At 50.0% G+C, this 20208-nt stretch overlaps 1 protein-coding gene across 2 annotated transcripts in view; it reads right to left on the minus strand.

Moving 5' to 3' along the window:
• Positions 1-19321, minus strand: part of pdxka (pyridoxal (pyridoxine, vitamin B6) kinase a) — a 57522-nt gene extending 38201 nt beyond the window's left edge. For both annotated transcript variants that reach the window (XR_005945787.1, XM_041210737.1), the window contains exons 1-7: positions 18922-19321; positions 13471-13525; positions 11437-11541; positions 9821-9904; positions 7062-7108; positions 6871-6956; positions 5933-5978 (exon numbers count right to left, since the gene is read on the minus strand). Coding sequence is in view for 1 of the 2 variants with exons in the window: in XM_041210737.1 (XP_041066671.1) it covers positions 5933-5978; positions 6871-6956; positions 7062-7108; positions 9821-9904; positions 11437-11541; positions 13471-13525; positions 18922-19014 (516 nt within the window). In the remaining variant the exon portion in view is untranslated. The remainder of the gene's footprint in view (positions 1-5932; positions 5979-6870; positions 6957-7061; positions 7109-9820; positions 9905-11436; positions 11542-13470; positions 13526-18921) is intronic.
• Positions 19322-20208: the final 887 nt, after the last annotated feature.

The raw sequence follows: 20208 nt of genomic DNA on the forward strand, positions 1-20208 counted from the left end.
AAATTTTATTGAACCAAAATAGAGGTAACATAGGAACTTAAAAGGTTTTAATATTTGAGGAACCCAAGCTGAAAGGGATTTGTCAAGACAGTGGAGAAGGAAGATGGAAGGGAGAAACAAGTGTTTGAGTAGATTTTCAGCTGGATCGAGTTGCTGTGGGGATGTCTCTCAAGGCCAGCTCTGTTGTTTTTCACTGTGAAAGATTTTTAACTGAAGAAAGCAACCGAGTTTTAGGCTGGGAGAATATGTGTCTTGTGAAACAGTTCATTTGAACCTGCCTTTGGAAAACCACATCAGCGATGTTCGGGGAAATCCTGGATTGTACTTCTGGTTGCAGTGAAAGGCAGTTTCTCGTTTGGGTAATATTTCCTGCATTTACCGTTAAGAATCTATAAGGGCTGTTGCCAAAAAGATAGTTTCATTGTGTACCTTTGGTAAAACATTGAGGTTATTTTGTAAGGTCTTTTCTAACTGTATTTTTTATCTTGTGTGTTTAAGTTTTATCTTTTCTTTTAATAACTTTTTTCATTCTTCAAATTTTAAAAACTGTTTATCACTGAAGTCCTGTGCTTCTCTGTCCAGTAACTATCCCTCCGCTTTTCTACAATCCAAAGAACAAAAGTTTCGATTAGGCGAGGTGGATTTCAATCTGATGGCTTGCTCAGCATTACCATCAGAATATATACATAACATAAACAACATAAAAATATACACATCATCACAACACCACTAAGAAAGAGGAGAAAACAGGGAACTACAGGCCAGTTAGCCTAACATTAATTGTTGAGAAAATGCTGGAATCTATTGAGGAAGTCTTAAAGCACTTAGAAAATTATAGTAGACCATAAGATGTGGGAGCAGAAGCAGGCCATTCAGCCCATCGAGTCTGCTCAGCCATTCAATGAAATCATGGCTGATCTGATAATCCTCAATCCCACTGTCGTTAACAGTGTAACATTTGCCAACTTCCAATCTGATGGGACTGTTACCAAATCAAAGTAATTTTAGAAAATCATAGCTGCAGAGATAGTGGATGTGCTGTAGGGTATAGGCCATCAGGTCGTAGGATTTGTTAGATTTTGGTATCCAGTTTCTCCAATATTTTTTCTCTGATGTTAATTTCCTCACTCTTTTTAGCCTCTATGTTACCGTCTATTTCTGGTATGAAACTTGTGTCTTCTACTGTGAAGACAGACAAAATATTTGTCAAATATCTCTTCCATTTCCTCATTCCCCATGATAATTACTTCTGTCTCTGATTCCAAGAGACTAATGTTTACTTTAGCTACTTTCTTCTGTTTTATATATTTATAAAAGATCTTAAAATCTGTTTTTATATTTCTGGCTAATTGATTCTATTTTTTCCCTTTTTATTAACTTTTTGGAGGCCCTGGTTTCCAAAACACTCCCGATCCTCAGACTTGTTACTGGGTTTTTTTGCAATATTGTAAGCCTCTTCTTTCAATCTAATACTATCCCTAACTTCCTGATTGAGCCACAGATGGGTCGGTCTTGCTGAGCTTTTGTTATTCCATAGAATGGTTTTATGTTGGACATTTTGAATTGTTTCTTTAAATGTTCCTCACTACCTTTCAGTCTATTTAACCAATTAACCGTAGCCAGTTTTCCCTTCGTACCTATGGAATTGACTTTAAGATTCTTGTTTGCGATTGGACTATGTCACTTTCAAATTTAACATGGAATTCAAAAGTATTATGATCACTATTTCCCAGAGGATCTTTTACTGCAACATTACTAATTAACCCTGCTTCACTGCACAATACTAGATCTAATATAGCTATATTCCTTGCCGGTTCCACAATATATTGTTCTGAGAAACTGTCATAAGACCACTCTTGCCTCTTTGGTTGTCTCAAAATAAAGCCCCCAATATTTTTTACATTTCCTTTGTTACTAGCTCCAACAATTTCTCGTTTACTGTTCTGCCCAACAGTTTAACTACTGTTAAGGGGCTATAAACTCCTCCCACCTGTGTTTTCTGACTCTTGCTAATCCTAACTTACACCCATACTGATACTACTACATGATCTTCTGAGGCCAGATCCCTTCTCTCTCTCAAGTCCTTGTCATCTCTTACAATCAGAGCTACCCCACCTCTTTTGCTATTCTGTCTGTCTTTCTGAAATATTGTGTACCCTGGAATATTTATTTCTTAACCCTGATCACCTTGTAAACCATGTTTCAATCATGGTGATTAGATCCAAATCATTTACCTCTATTTGTGCCACTAGTTCGTCCAACTTATTGCAGATGCTTTGTGCATTCAGATAAAGAACATTTAATTAATTTTTTTTTTACTTCTATTCCCTTCCAAGACTTTATTTGCTGATGTACACTTCTGGCAAACTCTCTGTCCCTTCCTGTCCCATTCTGCTTGGTCTTTGCCCACATCACTATATTGTTCTGATGCCCTGACCCCTCTTCATGGGTTTCGAAAAATCTCCCTTCATCCAAGCCCTCCCACCCCACTGCCCACATTAGGTTATAAACCTGTGCACAGCCATAATTATACGATTGGCCAGGACACTGGTCCCAGCCCGATTCAAGTGGAACCCATCCCATCAGAATAGCTCGCTCTTGCCCGAGTACTGATGCCAGTGCCCCATGAATCGAAACCACTTATTCTCTCACCACTTTGAGCCATGTGTTAATTCTCCAATCTGCTTGACGCTTTGCCAGTTGGCGTGTGGCTCGGGTATAACAATCCAGAGATTATTAGCTTTGGTGTTGTGTTTTAATTTGGATCCTAATTCCTCAAATTCTCTTAGCAGATCATTCCTGTTCTACCTAGGTTGCTGGTTCCAACATGGACCATGACAAGTGGAACTTCCCCCTCCCACTCCAAATTCCTCTGCAGTCATGAGGGGTCCAGGCACTGGGCAGGCAATACAACCTTCAGAGCCTCTGCAGACAACAGTATCTAGCCCCCTGATTAGACCATCTCCCATCACTACCACATTCCTCTTCACTCCTCCCACTTGAATGGCATCCTTCACCATGGTGCCATGGCCACTCCACTCATCCACCTTGCAGTCCTTCTCCTCATCCACACAGGCAGCCAGGACTTCACACTTGCTGGACAAAGTCAGAGGCTCCTCCATCATTAATGCTGATTTCTCTTAACAGCCTGACTTGCAGTCACACCCTCCTGTTTCTGACCACTGACCAACTCTATGCTTCTGCCTAACCTAAGGGGAGTGACTGCCTCCTAGAACAAAGGGTCCGGGTAATTCTCCCCCTCCCTGATGCCCCACAATGTCCACAACTCAGACTCCAGCTCAGCAACTGGGAGCCGAATTTGCCCAAGCTGCAGATTCTTTCTGCAGATTTGCTTGCCTGGGATTGCAGTGCATTCCAGATGGCCACATGCTATAGGAACACCACCAGGCCTGCCATTTCTGTCCAAACTTAGTTAATTTACACAGCAAGCTGCACTCTCCTAGCTTGGAGAGAAAAGAAGAACAGTCACCAGCTACTGGAGACTGAAAAAAGTAGAGGAAGGAGCACCTCTATCCCCTGCTAATCTAAATTCCCACCTGACCCAAATTCCCAACTACACACTCAACATCTCACTCTGGCGTAGACTCCTCTCTGTCCACTCCCTTACTCTGAGCAGCTTGAAAAATCTGTCTGCTTTTACAGAGCTTCTGATGAGTCACTAGCTAGTTTAACTTCTTGCTACAGTAATTAACAGCAACTGAAACCAACTACTTAAGTGATTGACAGCCAACTGCCACTCCGTTTGACAAGGGCTATTTAACATGGTTGATGGTAGAAAGTTCTATGTCAGAGCATGACTCTTAACCTAACTTCAAACCTGAGAAAAAAAAGCTGACCAGAATTTACCACATGAACCAAATTCCCAACGACACACTACACAGAGTGAGATGTAGACAGCCTCCTTTCCGTGCATCCCCTTACTCCATACCTGTCCTGGGAGTGTTTGATGGGGACAGTGTAGAGGGAGCTTTACTCTGTATCTAACCCCGTGCTGTACCTGTCCTGGGAGTGTTTGATGGGGACGGTGTAGACGGAGCTTTACTCTGTATCTAACCCCGTGCTGTACCTGTCCTGGGAGTGTTTGATGGGGACAGTGTAGACGGAGCTTTACTCTGTATCTAACCCCGTGCTGTACCTGTCCTGGGAGTGTTTGATGGGGACAGTGTAGAGGGAGATTTACTCTGTATCTAACCCTGTGCTGTACCTGTCCTGGGAGTGTTTGATGGGGACAGTGTAGAGGGAGATTTACTCTGTATCTAACCCAATGCTGTACCTGTCCTGGGAGTGTTTGATGTGGACAGTGTAGAGGGAGATTTACTCTGTATCTAACCCCGTGCTGTACCTGTCCTGGGAGTGTTTGATGGGGACAGTGTAGAGGGAGCTTTACTCTGTATCTAACCCCGTGCTGTACCTGTCCTGGGAGTGTTTGATGGGGACAGTGTAGAGGGAGTTTTACTCTGTATCTAACCCCGTGCTGTACCTGTCCTGGGAGTGTTTGATGGGGACAGTGTAGAGGGAGATTTACTCTGTATCTAACCCAATGCTGTACCTGTCCTGGGAGTGTTTAGAGGGGACAGTGTAGAGGGAGATTTACTCTGTATCTAACCCCGTGCTGTACCTGTCCTGGGAGTGTTTGATGGGGACGGTGTAGAGGGAACTTTACTCTGTATCTAACCCCGTGCTGTACCTGTCCTGGGAGTGTTTGATGTGGACAGTGTAGAGGGAGATTTACTCTGTATCTAACCCCGTGCTGTACCTGTCCTGGGAGTGTTTGATGTGGACAGTGTAGAGGGAGATTTACTCTGTATCTAACCCCGTGCTGTACCTGTCCTGGGAGTGTTTGATGGGGACGGTGTAGAGGGAGATTTACTCTGTATCTAACCCCGTGCTGTACCTGTCCTGGGAGTGTTTGATGGGGACAGTGTAGAGGGAGCTTTACTCTGTATCTAACCCCGTGCTGTACCTGTCCTGGGAGTGTTTGATGGGGATGGTGTAGAGGGAGATTTACTCTGTATCTAACCCCGTGCTGTACCTGTCCTGGGAGTGTTTGATGTGGACAGTGTAGAGGGAGATTAACTCTGTATCTAACCCCGTGCTGTACCTGTCCTGGGAGTGTTTGATGGGGACAGTGTAGAGGGAGATTTACTCTGTATCTAACCCCGTGCTGTACCTGTCCTGGGAGTGTTTGATGGGGACAGTGTAGAGGGAGATTTACTCTGTATCTAACCCCGTGCTGTACCTGTCCTGGGAGTGTTTGATGGGGACAGTGTAGAGGGAGATTTACTCTGTATCTAACCCCGTGCTGTACCTGTCCTGGGAGTGTTTGATGGGGATAGTGTAGAGGGTGATTTACTCTGTATCTAACCCTGTGCTGTACCTGTCCTGTGAGTGTTTGATGTGGACGGTGTAGAGGGAGATTTACTCTGTATCTAACCCCGTGCTGTACCTGTCCTGGGAGTGTTTGATGGGGACAGTGTAGAGGGAGATTTACTCTGTATCTAACTCTATACTGTACCAAAGATAGAAACAGAAAATTCTGGAAATACTCAGCAGGTCTGGCAGTATCTGTGGAAAGAGAACAGAGTTAACATTGAATCTGTATGATTCTTCTACAATGAAGGACTTTTTGAAGTGCAATTGCTGTTGTAATGTAGAAAACATGACATACAATTTACTCACAGCAAGCTCCCGAAAACAGCAAGATGCTAATGACCAGATGACCTGTCTCTGGTGTTGATTGAGAGGTCAATGTTTGCTAGAATGCTGGGGAGGTTGCCCCACTTTTTGAAATAGTGCGTGGTATTTTCACATACAGCTGAATGTGCAGAGTGGGCCTCAGTTTAATGTTTCATCCACTGGCCCCACGTGTCCAAGTGATGGTTTAGAATTGAACCATTTAACAAACTGTTACCTCAATTGCCTCCTTCTCAGTGTTCATCTTCCTTCCTGCAAGAATTCTGAAAAAGAAAAGGTCAAAGTGCAGTCAATCTTAATCACAAACTTCACCTAAAAACCTGGCAAATATCATCAGATATTTCATCAGGACTGCCCACCCACACAATCCAAATTGACTGGAGTTGAGCTTCCACACAAACTCCATCTCTCTTCTCTATATCTGTTGGCCACTGATTCTCTCTCTTCACTTCCCTTCCTTATCCCCTCCCCATCTCTCTCACTCATTCTTCAGTTTCACCCTCTTTGTCTCACTGAGCTTTTAATGAAATGGTATTTTCAACTTCCTCCCTCATACTTCATCCAAAATCAACTCTCATATTTCCAACCCTTTAACATGAGCAAAAGAGTTTATATCCAACAAGGTCACCTGTTCTGACCACTAAGTGATAAGGGAGTTATTGCAGGAATCTGTGCATTGTTTTTCTAACCTTGCCACAAATATTTCTGTATCGCATTCCTCAAAGTGCACCGAGTTAGTGGAATGACTATCAGCTGGTGCTCCGTATATAACTGTTGCAGACCCAGACAGCAAGGATTTTTGCCTGGACCCTTCAATCTGGTTTGGGAGATGTTGTGACAAACAGTTGACAAGAATAACTGTGTTAAGCAGCAGGGCACCCTCTCACTGTGCCTTTTGAGATTTTAAAGTGGAGACAAGACCTTCAGCTCAATGACTGACCTGAAGATTTTGAGGGGCCACTCCCACCAGCACCAGCTCCTTCAGCAGAAGAGACAGAGGGGCAGCCATCAGGAGATGAGAATCTAGTCTCACATACCAGGCAGCATGCTCCTGTCCTGTGGGGCTTATTCCCATGTGGGTGTGGTTGGTGGGGGGGGCGGGGGGAAAGAGGGGGAGAAATCAGAAATCAGCAATCATTAGGCAGTGACACTTACTCTGCCTCATATTGGTTTGGAGTGATGATGTCAGCGAGGGGGACCACTTTCTCTTTGTAAACTGGAAGAAGATTTTCTGGAACATACTAGAAAGAGAAGACGACATTCAGCAAAATAGTATTTTCTGGGCGCACACAGAGCCAGAGAAAGACACACCCTCAGATGCCCCAAAGTGCACCCAGAACACTCACCATGTATCCATCTCCATTCCTCTTATCGCCCATCACTGGGTCACAAACTGTAAGAGAAATAAGTGAATAATCAGTTTTTGTTTACATTGAAGGCCTCTGCTTCCCACATTCTCACCCCCATTGTGCCCCTCAGACCCTGGTCCCATATCAGCTGCACCTACCAGTGTGCCCCTCAGACTCTCACCCTTGGACCCCTTACTATACAAGCCCATGAAGTGACACTAAACCTTTATGAATTGCAGGTTAGGCTTCAGCAGGAGGATTGTGTTCAATTCTATGCCCCACACTTTAGGGAGAAGGTCCAGGCCTTGGAGAGGGTGCAGAAGAGATTTACCAGAATGGTCCCAGGCATGAGGGAGTTCAGTTGAGTTATGTGGAGAAGCTGGGATGGTTCTCCTTTATAAGAGATAGGGACAGAAACAAAATCAGAAAAAAGAACCACAGAAGGAGGAGATACGGGGAATTATTTTTTCTATAGTGATTAGTTGTGACCTGGAACTTGTGCTCGAAAGGGCAATGGAAACATATTCAATAGTAACTTTCAAAAGGGAATTGGAGAAACATTTGCAGGAGAAACATTTGCAGGGCTATGGGGAAAGAGCAGTGGGAGTGGGATTAATTGATAGCTCACTAATCCAATCAGGGAGAGTGGGATTAATTGCTCACTAATCCAATCAGGGGGAATGGGATTAATTGATAGCTCACTAGTCCAATCAGAGGGAGTGGGATTAATTGCTCACTAATCCAATCAGGGGGAGTGGGATTAATTGCTCACCAATCCAATCAGGGGGAATGGGATTAATTGCTCACTAGTCCAGTCAGGGGGAGTGGGATTAATTGCTCACTAATCCAATCAGGGGGAATGGGATTAATTGCTCACTAGTCCAGTCAGGGGGAGTGGGATTAATTGCTCACTAATCCAATCAGGGGGAGTGGGATTAATTGCTCACTAATCCAATCAGGGGGAGTGGGATTAATTGCTCACTAATCCAATCAGGGGGAGTGGGATTAATTGCTCACTAGTCCAATCAGGGGGAGTGGGATTAATTGCTCACTAGTCCAATCAGGGGGAGTGGGATTAATTGATAGCTCACTAGTCCAATCAGGGGGAGTGGGATTAATTGCTCACTAATCCAATCAGGGGGAGTGGGATTAATTGCTCACTAGTCCAATCAGGGGGAGTGGGATTAATTGATAGCTCATTAGTCCAATCAGGGGGAGTGGGATTAATTGATAGCTCACTAGTCCAATCAGGGGGAGTGGGATTAATTGATAGCTCACTAGTCCAATCAGGGGGAGTGGGATTAATTGCTCACTAATCCAGTCAGGGGGAGTGGGATTAATTGTTTACCAATCCAATCAGGGGGAGTGGGATTAATTGCTTACTAATCCAATCAGGGGGAGTGGGATTAATTGCTCACTAATCCAGTCAGGGGGAGTGGGATTAATTGCTTACCAATCCAATCAGGGGGAGTGGGATTAATTGTTTACCAATCCAATCAGGGAGAGTGGGATTAATTGCTCACTAATACAATCAGGGAGAGTGGGATTAATTGATAGCTCAGTAATACAATCAGGGAGAGTGGGATTAATTGATAGCTCACTAATACAATCGGGGTGAGTGGGATTAATTGATAGCTCACTAATACAATCGGGGAGAGTGGGATTAATTGATAGCTCACTAATACAATCGGCGGAGTGGGATTAATTGATAGCTCACTAATACAATTGGGGGAGTGGGATTAATTGATAGCTCACTAATACAATCGGGGGAGTAGGATTAATTGCTCGCTCACTAATACAATCAGGGAGAGTGGGATTAATTGATAGCTCACTAATACAATCAGGGAGAGTGGGATTAATTGATAGCTCACTAATACAATTGGGGGAGTGGGATTAATTGCTCACTAATCCAATCAGGGGGAGTGGGATTAATTGCTCACTAATCCAATCGGGGGAGTGGGATTAATTGATAACTCACTAGTCCAATCAGGGGGAGTGGGATTAATTGATAGCTCACTAGTCCAATCAGGGGGAGTGGGATTAATTGATAGCTCACTAGTCCAATCAGGGGGAGTGGGATTAATTGATAGCTCACTAGTCCAATCAGGGGGAGTGGGATTAATTGATAGCTCACTAGTCCAATCAGGGGGAATGGGATTAATTGCTCACTAATCCAATCAGGGGGAGTGGGATTAATTGCTTACCAATCCAATCAGGGGGAGTGGGATTAATTGCTTACTAATCCAATCGGGGGAGTGGGATTAATTGCTTACCAATACAATCAGGGAGAGTGGGATTAATTGCTCACTAATACAATCAGCACTGGCACAAAAGGTCAAATGGCCACCTTTTGTGCTGTCTCATTGTAGGACTTGCTGACCCTAACCCAAATTTAGGTTTAAGCCGCCTCTCCCCAGTTTATTACTTACAGTACAATCCGAATATGAGGGGGACTTCACAGCCCTGAATCCACGCCTCAAATGGTGCAAACTCTTCATGAGCTAATTAACAGAAGGGATCCCCACTCAGACAGAATCAATTCAAATCAGCAACTCAACCCACAAAACAAAGATACCTGGGACTGATCTCGAGCTGTAATCACAAATGTCAGCTCATGCAACATCAAAGCAGGAGAGTAAAGGTCAGGATGTTTAATTATCAACAAGGAGACTCCCAAGATTAGATGAGAACTTCAAAGTAAGTCCATGTTCCATGTTACTGACCCTCAACAATCAGCAGTTCAAGGACAGACTCACCATAAACCAGCTTGGGGTTCTGTCTCCTCAGCTCCTGAATAATTTCCATCACCTTATCCAGAAATGAAGTGTCTCTGGTGTAACCTTATAAACAGACAGGGTTTGTCACTCACTGTGCAAAGCAATCTGAGAGCTGGGAGTCTCGCATCCCATTGCCCACCTTCACAATTTGCCTCCTACAGATACGAACTCACCTGCAGAAGGTCGGACAGGGGAAGTGTGCAACCTCCCAGGGTGAGCTCATTGCTCATGAGCTTCAAACAGCTCACTGGCCTATTTACGTGCAATAAATAAAACTCCCTCTCTGGTGTCCCATTGAACACTCCCAGGACAGGTACAGCACGGGGTTAGATACAGAGTAAAGCTCCCTCTACACCATCCCCATCAAACACTCCCAGGGCAGGTACAGCACGGGGTTAGATACAGAGTAAAGCTCCCTCTACACTGTCCCCATCAAACACTCCCAGGGCAGGTACAGCACGGGGTTAGATACAGAGTAAAGCTCCCTCTACACTGTCCCCATCAAACACTCCCAGGACAGGTACAGCACGGGGTTAGATACAGAGTAAAGCTCCCTCTACACTGTCCTCATCAAACACTCCCAGGACAGGTACAGCACGGGGTTAGATACAGAGTAAATCTCCCTCTACACTGTCCCCATCAAACACTCCCAGGACAGGTACAGCACGGGGTTAGATACAGAGTAAATCTCCCTCTACACTGTCCCCATCAAACACTCCCAGGACAGGTACAGCACGGGGTTAGATACAGAGTAAATCTCCCTCTACACTGTCCCCATCAAACACTCCCAGGACAGGTACAGCACGGGGTTAGATACAGAGTAAAGCTCCCTCTACACCGTCCCCATCAAACACTCCCAGGACAGGTACAGCACGGGGTTAGATACAGAGTAAAGCTCCCTCTACACTGTCCCCATCAAACACTCCCAGGACAGGTACAGCACGGGGTTAGATACAGAGTAAAGCTCCTTCTACACTGTCCCCATCAAACACTCCCAGGACAGGTACAGCACGGGGTTAGATACAGAGTAAAGCTCCCTCTACACCGTCCCCATCAAACACTCCCAGGACAGGTACAGCACGGGGTTAGATACAGAGTAAAGCTCCCTCTACACTGTCCCCATCAAACACTCCCAGGACAGGTACAGCATGGGGTTAGATACAGAGTAAATCTCCGTCTACACCGTCCCCATCAAACACTCCCAGGACAGGTACAGCACGGGGTTAGATACAGAGTAAATCTCCCTCTACACTGTCCCCATCAAACACTCCCAGGACAGGTACAGCACGGGGTTAGATACAGAGTAAATCTCCCTCTACACTGTCCCCATCAAACACTCCCAGGACAGGTACAGCACGGGGTTAGATACAGAGTAAAGCTCCCTCTACACTGTCCCCATCAAACACTCCCAGGACAGGTACAGCATGGGGTTAGATACAGAGTAAATCTCCGTCTACACCGTCCCCATCAAACACTCCCAGGACAGGTACAGCACGGGGTTAGATACAGAGTATAGCTCCCTCTACACTGCCTGTCAATCAGTTGCATCAACACTTGCCCTCAGGGTGCAATCAATCCCTGCAATCAGTGCCTACCTGTCAGTACATAATCGTAGCGAGTCACATCATTTAGTTTGAGCCCTTCATATAGTGTCTGGAGCTCCTCTGCTGTCATGGTTTGTCCCTTCCAGTGCTCATATCCTGAATCACAAACACAGGAGACAGTGAATTGGGAGGGAGACAGTGATCACTGCTTCAGTAGGGGTTGTGGAGTGCAACAATTTACTTTCTGTTCTAAAAGAAATGACTTTTTCCGGTTTCTGTCCTTGTTGTTGTTCCAAATTTGTGGGTTTGTGACGCACCAACAGCAGTGTCCAGCCATGGTGTAATGGAGACTGGGAGCCAATTGTCTCGAGATCCTGGGTCTGTGTTTCCAGGATCCTGAGGGGAGGTCTATGGCTATTTCTAAAGATGTACTCTACTTTAGTTGGTGGGGGTGTTTGTGCTTGTCTTTTGTTATGTCGATGATATCAGGACCATGCAAGTCCCATCAGTATAAGAAGTGGGTGTCCAGAAAAAGGAAACAGGGAAAGGGAACAGAGTAGCTCACACACGCATTTCAGGCCCCACTCAGCTCTGCCAAAGAGTCAGCACAGACAGATATGGACTGAACGGCCTCCTTTTTTTGCCTTATTCTTTTACAGGATGTGGGTGTCACTGGCAAGGCCAGCATGTTGCCCACCCCTAATTGTTCTTGAACTGAGTGTCTTGCTGGGCCATTTCAGAGGGCATTTCAGAATCAACCACGTTGCTGTCGGTCTGGAGTCACATGTAGACCAGACCGGGTAAGGACGGCAGATTTCCTTCCCTAAAGGACATTGGTGACCCAGATGGGTTTTTACAACAATTAATGATGGTTTCATGGTCACCATTACTGAGACTAGCTTTTCAATTTTAGATTTCTATCCATTGAAATTTTTCTTTTGAAATTCCACCAGCTGCTGTGGTCCATCATCGTAACTCGGACATGCATTTCACCAGCCGCCCCTTCATCCTCGCCAGAAGCTCCTTCACTAGACAGACTGACTGTTCAAGAATACAGGAAAACATAAGACAAACAATGCCAGCACATCTGCACACACGCACCCCATGGCGCGCACACACAATCGGTTTAAGTTATGTTCTTTGTATGCAATAGTTCATGTACAGATTAGAAGATGTTTGCAAAGTTCAGGGGGCAGCCAGAGCCTATGAAAAGCTCTGTAAAGAGTGTCAATATGAAGGTTAAATAGAGGTTACAGATATTCTGACACTTCCTGTTAGGAGCAGATAACTGCATGAAACTTGCTGCAAGTGTGCACAGATTTGTACAGAAAAGGTGTGCACTACAAACTGCTGAAGCTACAGACAGTGTAGTTTCCTTATAACATTGTCTGATATGTTGAGATTGGAGGGGATCATGTTATCATAAACTAGCTCTGAAGTTTGCACCAACAGATAGGAAGGCCTTTGTTTCTTTACAGGACCCTATGTGACACAGAATATGAGAGTCTCTACAGGCAGGCAAGGGAGAAAACTGAGCAAGGAGCAAGTTATAAATTAATAGCAGCTTTCCCATGCTGTAACTCATGGCAATACTGCTGCTAAGTAAGCAATGGGTGAATTATAAAGAGGCCAACTAAGACATTGAGAGAATGTGGCAGCTGTAACCAATACCGCTTCTGTACAGTCAAGAGGCCATTTGTGCTATTCAACTCCAGAGAAAATGGGACCCAGGAGTTGGCAACCAGCATTATGCAACAGCTAGCATGAGACTGACAGGAATTAATGCCAAGGGTCACCCAGAGTCTCAGTTAGGGTCATGGTTCCAGCTAACGTGGGGCTGAGCAACTCAGCCAGTAAGGAACAGATTCCAGTTCCAACCCAGACATTGTGCTGATGTGAGCTGGAGCTCCTGAAAATAGTGAGAGTCAGTGTGTGTGTGACCCGTACCCGAGTGAGAGTCAGTGTGTGTGTGGGACCCATGTTTGTAAGAGTTATCCAATTAATTGCACTCCCCCAGATGTAACAGCAACAGTGATATTAACACTGAGAAAATGTACAGTTTGGCCATAGGTATCCAAATCTTACCTGTATGATTGGAGAACTGAACAGAGTTCACTAAATCCACCTCGAATCCCAACACCTATTGGAGCAAAATACAGTCAGTTAAGCTGCGGGAGGATGGAGTGAACCTGGGGGGACTGCCGGGGGTGACTTTGGGTTTGGATTGAGATGATGGGTGCTGGGGGTCTTTTGAGGGTTTGGGTTTAGGGTTTGATTGAGGTTTTGAGGGGTTCTGGTTTGGATTTCTTTTGCGGGGTGCTTTGGGTTTTTGGGGGGCTGGGTTTGTTGGGGGTTTTTTAGGGGGCTTCAGGGTTTTTTGGGAGGGGGTTCGGGTTTGGGATTTTTTGGGGGTGTTTTGGGGGTTGGGGCTGGGGTTTTGGGAGTTCGGGCTTGGGTTTTTGGGGGAGGTTTGGAGTTTTTGGGGTGTTTTTGGAGGGGTTGGGGTTGTTTTATTGGGGGGGTTGGGGGTTTCTGGATGTGATTTTTGTGGGGTTGGGGTTTTTGAGGGTTCAAGTTATTTGGGGGTGTTTTTGGGGGGGGGTTGGAATTTTGGGGGGGTTGGGTTTAGATTTGCGTTTTTTGGGGGGTTCGGGTTTAGAGTATTTGGGGGGTTGGTTTTTTTCGGGGAGGTTTCAGGTTTGGGGGTTCGGTTTGGGGTTTTGTGGGGGTTTGGGTTGGGTGTTTTGGGGAGGGGTCAGGGTTTTGGGGGTTCCGGTCGGGTTTTGGGGGTTCGGTTTGGGGTTTTGTGGGGGTTTGGGTTGGGTGTTTTGGGGGGGGGTTTGGGTTGGGTTTTTTGGGTTTTCCGAGAGGTTTAGGTTGGGGTTTCCAGGGGGGTTTGTGTTAGGTTTTTTGGGGGCTTGTGTTGGGATTTTTTTGGGGGGGTTGGGGTGCCTTTTTGCGGGATTTGGGGGTGTTTTATTGGGGGTTAGGCTTTTTGGGGATTGGGGTTTTTTGGGTGGGTTTTTTGAGGGGTTGGGGGCGTTCTATTGGGGGGTTTGGCTTTTCAAGGGTTCAAGCTTTTTGGGAGTATTTTTCGGGGGGGTTCGGTTTGGGAGGACTTTGGGGGGGTTTGGGTTTTTGGGTGTTTGGGGTTTCAGGGTTTGGATTTTTGGGGGATTGGGTTTTCTGGGGGGTTTTCAGTTTTCTATGGGGTTCGGGTTATCGGGGGAGTCGGGTTTGAGGGGTTTCGGGTTGGGGATTTTTTGGGGGGGTAGGGGTGGTTTTTTGCAGGGTTTGGGGTTTTTGGGAGTGTTTTTTCTGGGTGGTTGGGGTTTTGGGAGTCTGGGTTTATGGCTGTTTGGGGTTGTTTGAGGGGGTTTGGGTTTAAAGTTTTGGGGGTTTTTTGGGGGGGCGTTTGGGTTGGGATTTTGGTTTTGCAGGTTCTGGGGTTTTGTTTTGGGGGTTTTGTGGGTTTTGATTGGGGTTTGCAGGTTTTGGGGGTTCAGTTGGGTTTTTTGCAGTTTTGCGGTTCGGTTTGCGCGTTTTGGGGTGGGAATTTTGCGTTTTTTTCAGTTGGGGTTCGGTTTGGGGTTTGTAGGTTTTGGGGGTTCGGTTGGGGTTTTTGCAGGTTTTGGGGTTTGTGGGTTTTGGGGTGGGGGTTTTGCGGTTTTTTGAGTTGGGGTTTTGGGGTTCGGGTTGGGGATTTTGTGTTTTTTCAGGTTGGGGGTTTTGCGGATTTTGGGGGTTTGGGTTGGGGGAGTCTTGCAGGTTTTTTGCATCCGGGTTGGGATTTTTGCGGGTTCGATTTGGGGTTTTGTGGCTTTTGGGGTTCAGGTTGGGGTTTTGTGGGATTCGGGTTGGGGTTTTCCGGGTTTGGGTTTTTGGGTTTTGAGGGTTCAGGTTTTTTGGGTTCAGATCGGGGTTTTCTGTTTTTTGGGGAGTTTGGGTTTGGAATTTTGGGGGGGGGGGTGTTGGGTGTTGTATGGGGGGTTCGGTTTGGGGTTATCTGGGGGTTGGGTATTTATGGGGGGGTTGGAGTTTTTGGGGGTGTTTCTGGGGAGGTTTGGGGTGTTTTTTGCAGGGTTTGGGGTTTTGGGTTGGGTATTTTTGGGGGGGTTGGAGTTTTTGGGGGTGTTTCTGGGGGGGGTTTGGGGGTTTTTTTGCAGGGTTTGGGGTTTTGGGGATTTTTTGGTGGGGTTGGGTTGGGATTTTTGGGGGTTTCGGGTTTTCTGGGGGGGGGGGATTGGGAGTTTGCAGGTTCTGGGGGTTCGGGATGGGGGTTTTGCAGTTTTTCAGGTCGGGGTTTTGGGGGTTCGGGATGGGATTTGGGGGGGGGGGGTCGGTTAGGGGTTTTGTGGCTTTTGGGGTTTACGGGTTTTGCGGGTTCGGGTTTTCAGTGTTCGGGTTGGCGGGGTTTCGGGGTTACGGAGCTACGGAGTTACGGGGTTCGGGTTGGGGGGGTTACGGGGTTTCGGGGTTCGGGTTGGGGGGTTACGGGGTTTCGGGGTTCGGGTTGGGGGGGTTACGGGGTTTCGGGGTTACGGGGTTTCAGGGTTTGGGTTGGGGGGGTTACGGGGTTTCGGGGTTACGGGGTTACGGGGTTTCGGGGTTCGGGTTGGGGGGGTTACGGGGTTCGGGTTGGGGGGGGGTTACGGGGTTTCGGGGTTACGGGGTTTCAGGGTTCGGGTTGGGGGGTTACGGGGTTTCGGGGTTACGGGGTTTCAGGGTTCGGGTTGGGGGGGTTACGGGGTTTCGGGGTTACAGGGTTTCGGGGTTTCAGGGTTCGGGTTGGGGGGTTACGGGGTTTCGGGGCTTCGGGGTTTCAGGGTTCGGGTTGGGGGGGTTACGGGGTTTCGGGGTTACGGGGTTTCAGGGTTTGGGTTGGGGGGGTTACGGGGTTTCGGGGTTTCGGGGTTACGGGGTTACGGGGTTTCGGGGTTATGGGGTTTCGGGGTTCGGGTTGGGGGGGTTACGGGGTTTCGGGGTTATGGGGTTTCGGGGTTACGGGGTTTCAGGGTTCGGGTTGGGGGGGTTACGGGGTTTCGGGGTTACGGGGTTTCGGGGTTTCAGGGTTCGGGTTGGGGGGGGTTACGGGGTTTCGGGGTTACGGGGTTTCAGGGTTCGGGTTGGGGGGGTTACGGGGTTACAGGTTGGGGTGGGTTACGGGGTTTCGGGGTTACGGGGTTTCGGGGTTACGGGGTTTCGGGGTTTCAGGGTTCGGGTTGGGGGGGTTACGGGGTTTCGGGGTTACGGGGTTTCGGGGTTACGGGGTTTCGGGGTTACGGGGTTTCAGGGTTCGGGTTGGGGGGGTTTCGGGGTTACGGGGTTTCAGGGTTTCAGGGTTCGGGTTGGGGGGGTTTCGGGGTTACGGGGTTACGGGGTTTCAGGGTTCGGGTTGGGGGGGTTTCGGGGTTACGGGGTTACGGGGTTTCGGGGTTACGGGGTTTCAGGGTTCGGGTTGGGGGGTTACGGGGTTTCGGGGTTACGGGGTTTTGGGGTTTCAGGGTTCGGGTTGGGGGGTTACGGGGTTACGGGGTTTCGGGGTTACAGGGTTTCAGGGTTTCAGGGTTCGGGTTGGGGGGTTACGGGGTTTCGGGGTTTCAGGGTTCGGGTTGGGGTGGGTTACGGGGTTTCGGGGTTACGGGGTTTCAGGGTTTGGGTTGGGGGGGTTACGGGGTTTCGGGGTTACGGGGTTTCGGGGTTACGGGGTTTCAGGGTTCGGTTTGGGGGGGTTACGGGGTTTCGGGGTTATGGGGTTTCGGGGTTACGGGGTTTCAGGGTTCGGGTTGGGGGGTTACGGGGTTTTGGGGTTACGGGGTTTCGGGGTTTCAGGGTTCGGGTTGGGGGGGGTTACGGGGTTTCGGGGTTACGGGATTCAGGTTGGGGGGGTTACGGGGTTTCGGGGTTACGGGGTTTCGGGGTTACGGGGTTACAGGGTTTCAGGGTTCGGGTTGGGGGGGTTACGGGGTTTCGGGGTTTCGGGGTTTCAGGGTTCGGGTTGGGGGGGTTACGGGGTTTCGGGGTTTCGGGGTTTCAGGGTTCGGGTTGGGGGGTTACGGGGTTTCGGGGTTACGGGGTTTCGGGGTTTCGGGGTTCGGGTTGGGGGGGTTACGGGGTTACAGGGTTTCAGGGTTCGGGTTGGGGGGGTTACGGGGTTTCGGGGTTACGGGGTTTCAGGGTTCGGGTTGGGGGGGTTACGGGGTTTCGGGGTTACGGGGTTTCGGGGTTCGGGTTGGGGGGGTTACGGGGTTTCGGGGTTACGGGGTTTCGGGGTTTCGGGGTTTCGGGGTTCGGGTTGGGGGGTTACGGGGTTTCGGGGTTTCGGGGTTACGGGGTTTCAGGGTTCGGGTTGGGGGGGTTACGGGGTTTCGGGGTTACGGGGTTTCGGGGTTCGGGTTGGGGGGGTTACGGGGTTACGGGGTTACAGGGTTTCAGGGTTCGGGTTGGGGGGGTTTCGGGGTTACGGGGTTTCAGGGTTTCAGGGTTCGGGTTGGGGGGGTTTCGGGGTTACGGGGTTTCGGGGTTACGGGGTTTCAGGGTTCGGGTTGGGGGGGTTTCGGGGTTACGGGGTTTCGGGGTTACAGGGTTTCAGGGTTCGGGTTGGGGGGGTTACGGGGTTTCGGGGTTACGGGGTTTCGGGGTTTCAGGGTTCGGGTTGGGGGGGTTACGGGGTTTCGGGGTTACGGGGTTTCGGGGTTTCGGGGTTCGGGTTGGGGGGGGTTACGGGGTTTCGGGGTTTCGGGGTTTCAGGGTTCGGGTTGGGGGGTTACGGGGTTTCGGGGTTACGGGGTTTCGGGGTTACTGGGTTTCGGGGTTTCGGGGTTTCAGGGTTCGGGTTGGGGGGGTTTCGGGGTTACGGGGTTTCAGGGTTTCAGGGTTCGGGTTGGGGGGGTTTCGGGGTTACGGGGTTACGGGGTTTCAGGGTTCGGGTTGGGGGGGTTTCGGGGTTACGGGGTTTCGGGGTTACAGGGTTTCAGGGTTCGGGTTGGGGGGTTACAGGGTTTCGGGGTTACGGGGTTTCGGGGTTTCAGGGTTCGGGTTGGGGGGGTTTCGGGGTTACGGGGTTTCGGGGTTCAGGGTTGGTTCAGGGTTCGGGTTGGGGGGGTTTCGGGGTTACGGGGTTACGGGGTTTCAGGGTTCGGGTTGGGGGGGTTTCGGGGTTACGGGGTTTCGGGGTTACAGGGTTTCAGGGTTCGGGTTGGGGGGTTACAGGGTTTCGGGGTTACGGGGTTTCGGGGTTTCAGGGTTCGGGTTGGGGGGGTTTCGGGGTTACGGGGTTTCGGGGTTACAGGGTTTCAGGGTTCGGGTTGGGGGGTTACAGGGTTTCGGGGTTACGGGGTTTCGGGGTTTCAGGGTTCGGGTTGGGGGGGGTTACGGGGTTACGGGGTTTTGGGGTTACAGGGTTTCGGGGTTTCAGGGTTCGGGTTGGGGGGGTTACGGGGTTTCGGGGTTTCAGGGTTTCAGGGTTCCGGGTTGGGGGGTTCCGGGTTCCGGGTCCCCCCACCCCCACCCCCACCCCCACCCCCCCCCACTAACCTGCAGCGGGAAAGCGGCCGATTTGTTTCCCACGAAGCCGCGGACGACGTGACTCTGGATGGACAGAACTCGGCACTCGGGCTCCGGCAGCATCGCGGCCAAGAGGCCGGGCCCGGCCCCGGGGGACCGGGGACCGGGGACCGGGCTGGGGGGAGGGGGGAGGGCCGGTATCTCCGGCCTCCCGGGGCCGGGCTCTCGGGGTCTGCGCCGGCCTTCGGGGCTCCCGTGTCCCGGGTGAGCCCGGGGCTCTGAGCCGGAGCCGGGGCCGGGGTGTGTGCAGCCCGAGGCCGGGGAGCTGGGTGAAATGGAGCCCGGGGTGTGGGCTGGGGATCGGGCTCGGGCTGTGACTGCGGCCCCGATTCCGCTCCCGTTCGCCCACAGCCGGCACCGGGGCTCAGGCGCGGGCCGGCCACCTATCGGAAGCGGCGTGGGGTCCTGAGCGGCCCGTGACGCGCTGGGAAAGGGCCCTATCAGCGTCTCGGTCTCCAGGCAACCGCGTGTCCCAGCAACCGGGAGTTCAGCAGGAGGTCATTGAGAAGGAGGCGATTATCCCGGGAGGGGCTGTGCCATCGCCATGGAAACCGCCCCACCCCGGTCATCATGGTGACATCATCAGCCCCGCCCCGGTCACCACGGTGACACCGTCAGCCCCGCCCCGGTCGCCGTGGCACCACCGTCAGCCCCACCCCGGTCACCATGGTACCACCGTCAGCCCCAACCCGGTCGCCGTGGCGACAGCGTCAGCCCCGCCCCGGTCACCGTGGCACCACCGTCAGCCCCGCCCCGGTCACCATGGCACCACCGTCAGCCTCGCCATGGCGACACCGCCAGCCCCGGTTGCCATAGCGACAATGTAATCCCTGCCGCGGTTGTCATGGCGCAACCATCATTCCCGCCCCGGTTGCCGAGGTGACACCCTCAGCCCCAACTCGACCTGGTTCCTGCCATCACCAGTGTTAATATCAAGTGAGCAGAAATTTCATTCGGTCTCGAAACGTGAACTGTTTTCCTCTCCGCAGACGCTGCCGGAGATTCTCCAGGTAATTGTTGTTTTTATTTTGAAATTTCCTCCAGTCAAGAATTGGGAGGAGTGAAGCCATTGTTTTCAATACCAGCCCAACGCTCCCTCCCCGAGCCCCTGACACTCTCCCCGAGACCCTGTCTCCCTCCCCGAGACCCTGACACTCTCCCCGAGCTCCTGTCTCCCTCCCCGAGCCCCTGTCTCCCTCCCCGAGCCCCTGACACTCTCCCCGAGACCCTGACTCCCTCCCCGAGACCCCGTCTCCC

The sequence above is a fragment of the Carcharodon carcharias genome, chromosome 18 (assembly GCF_017639515.1).
Source record: "Carcharodon carcharias isolate sCarCar2 chromosome 18, sCarCar2.pri, whole genome shotgun sequence".
Classification (NCBI taxonomy): Eukaryota; Metazoa; Chordata; class Chondrichthyes; order Lamniformes; family Lamnidae; genus Carcharodon; species Carcharodon carcharias.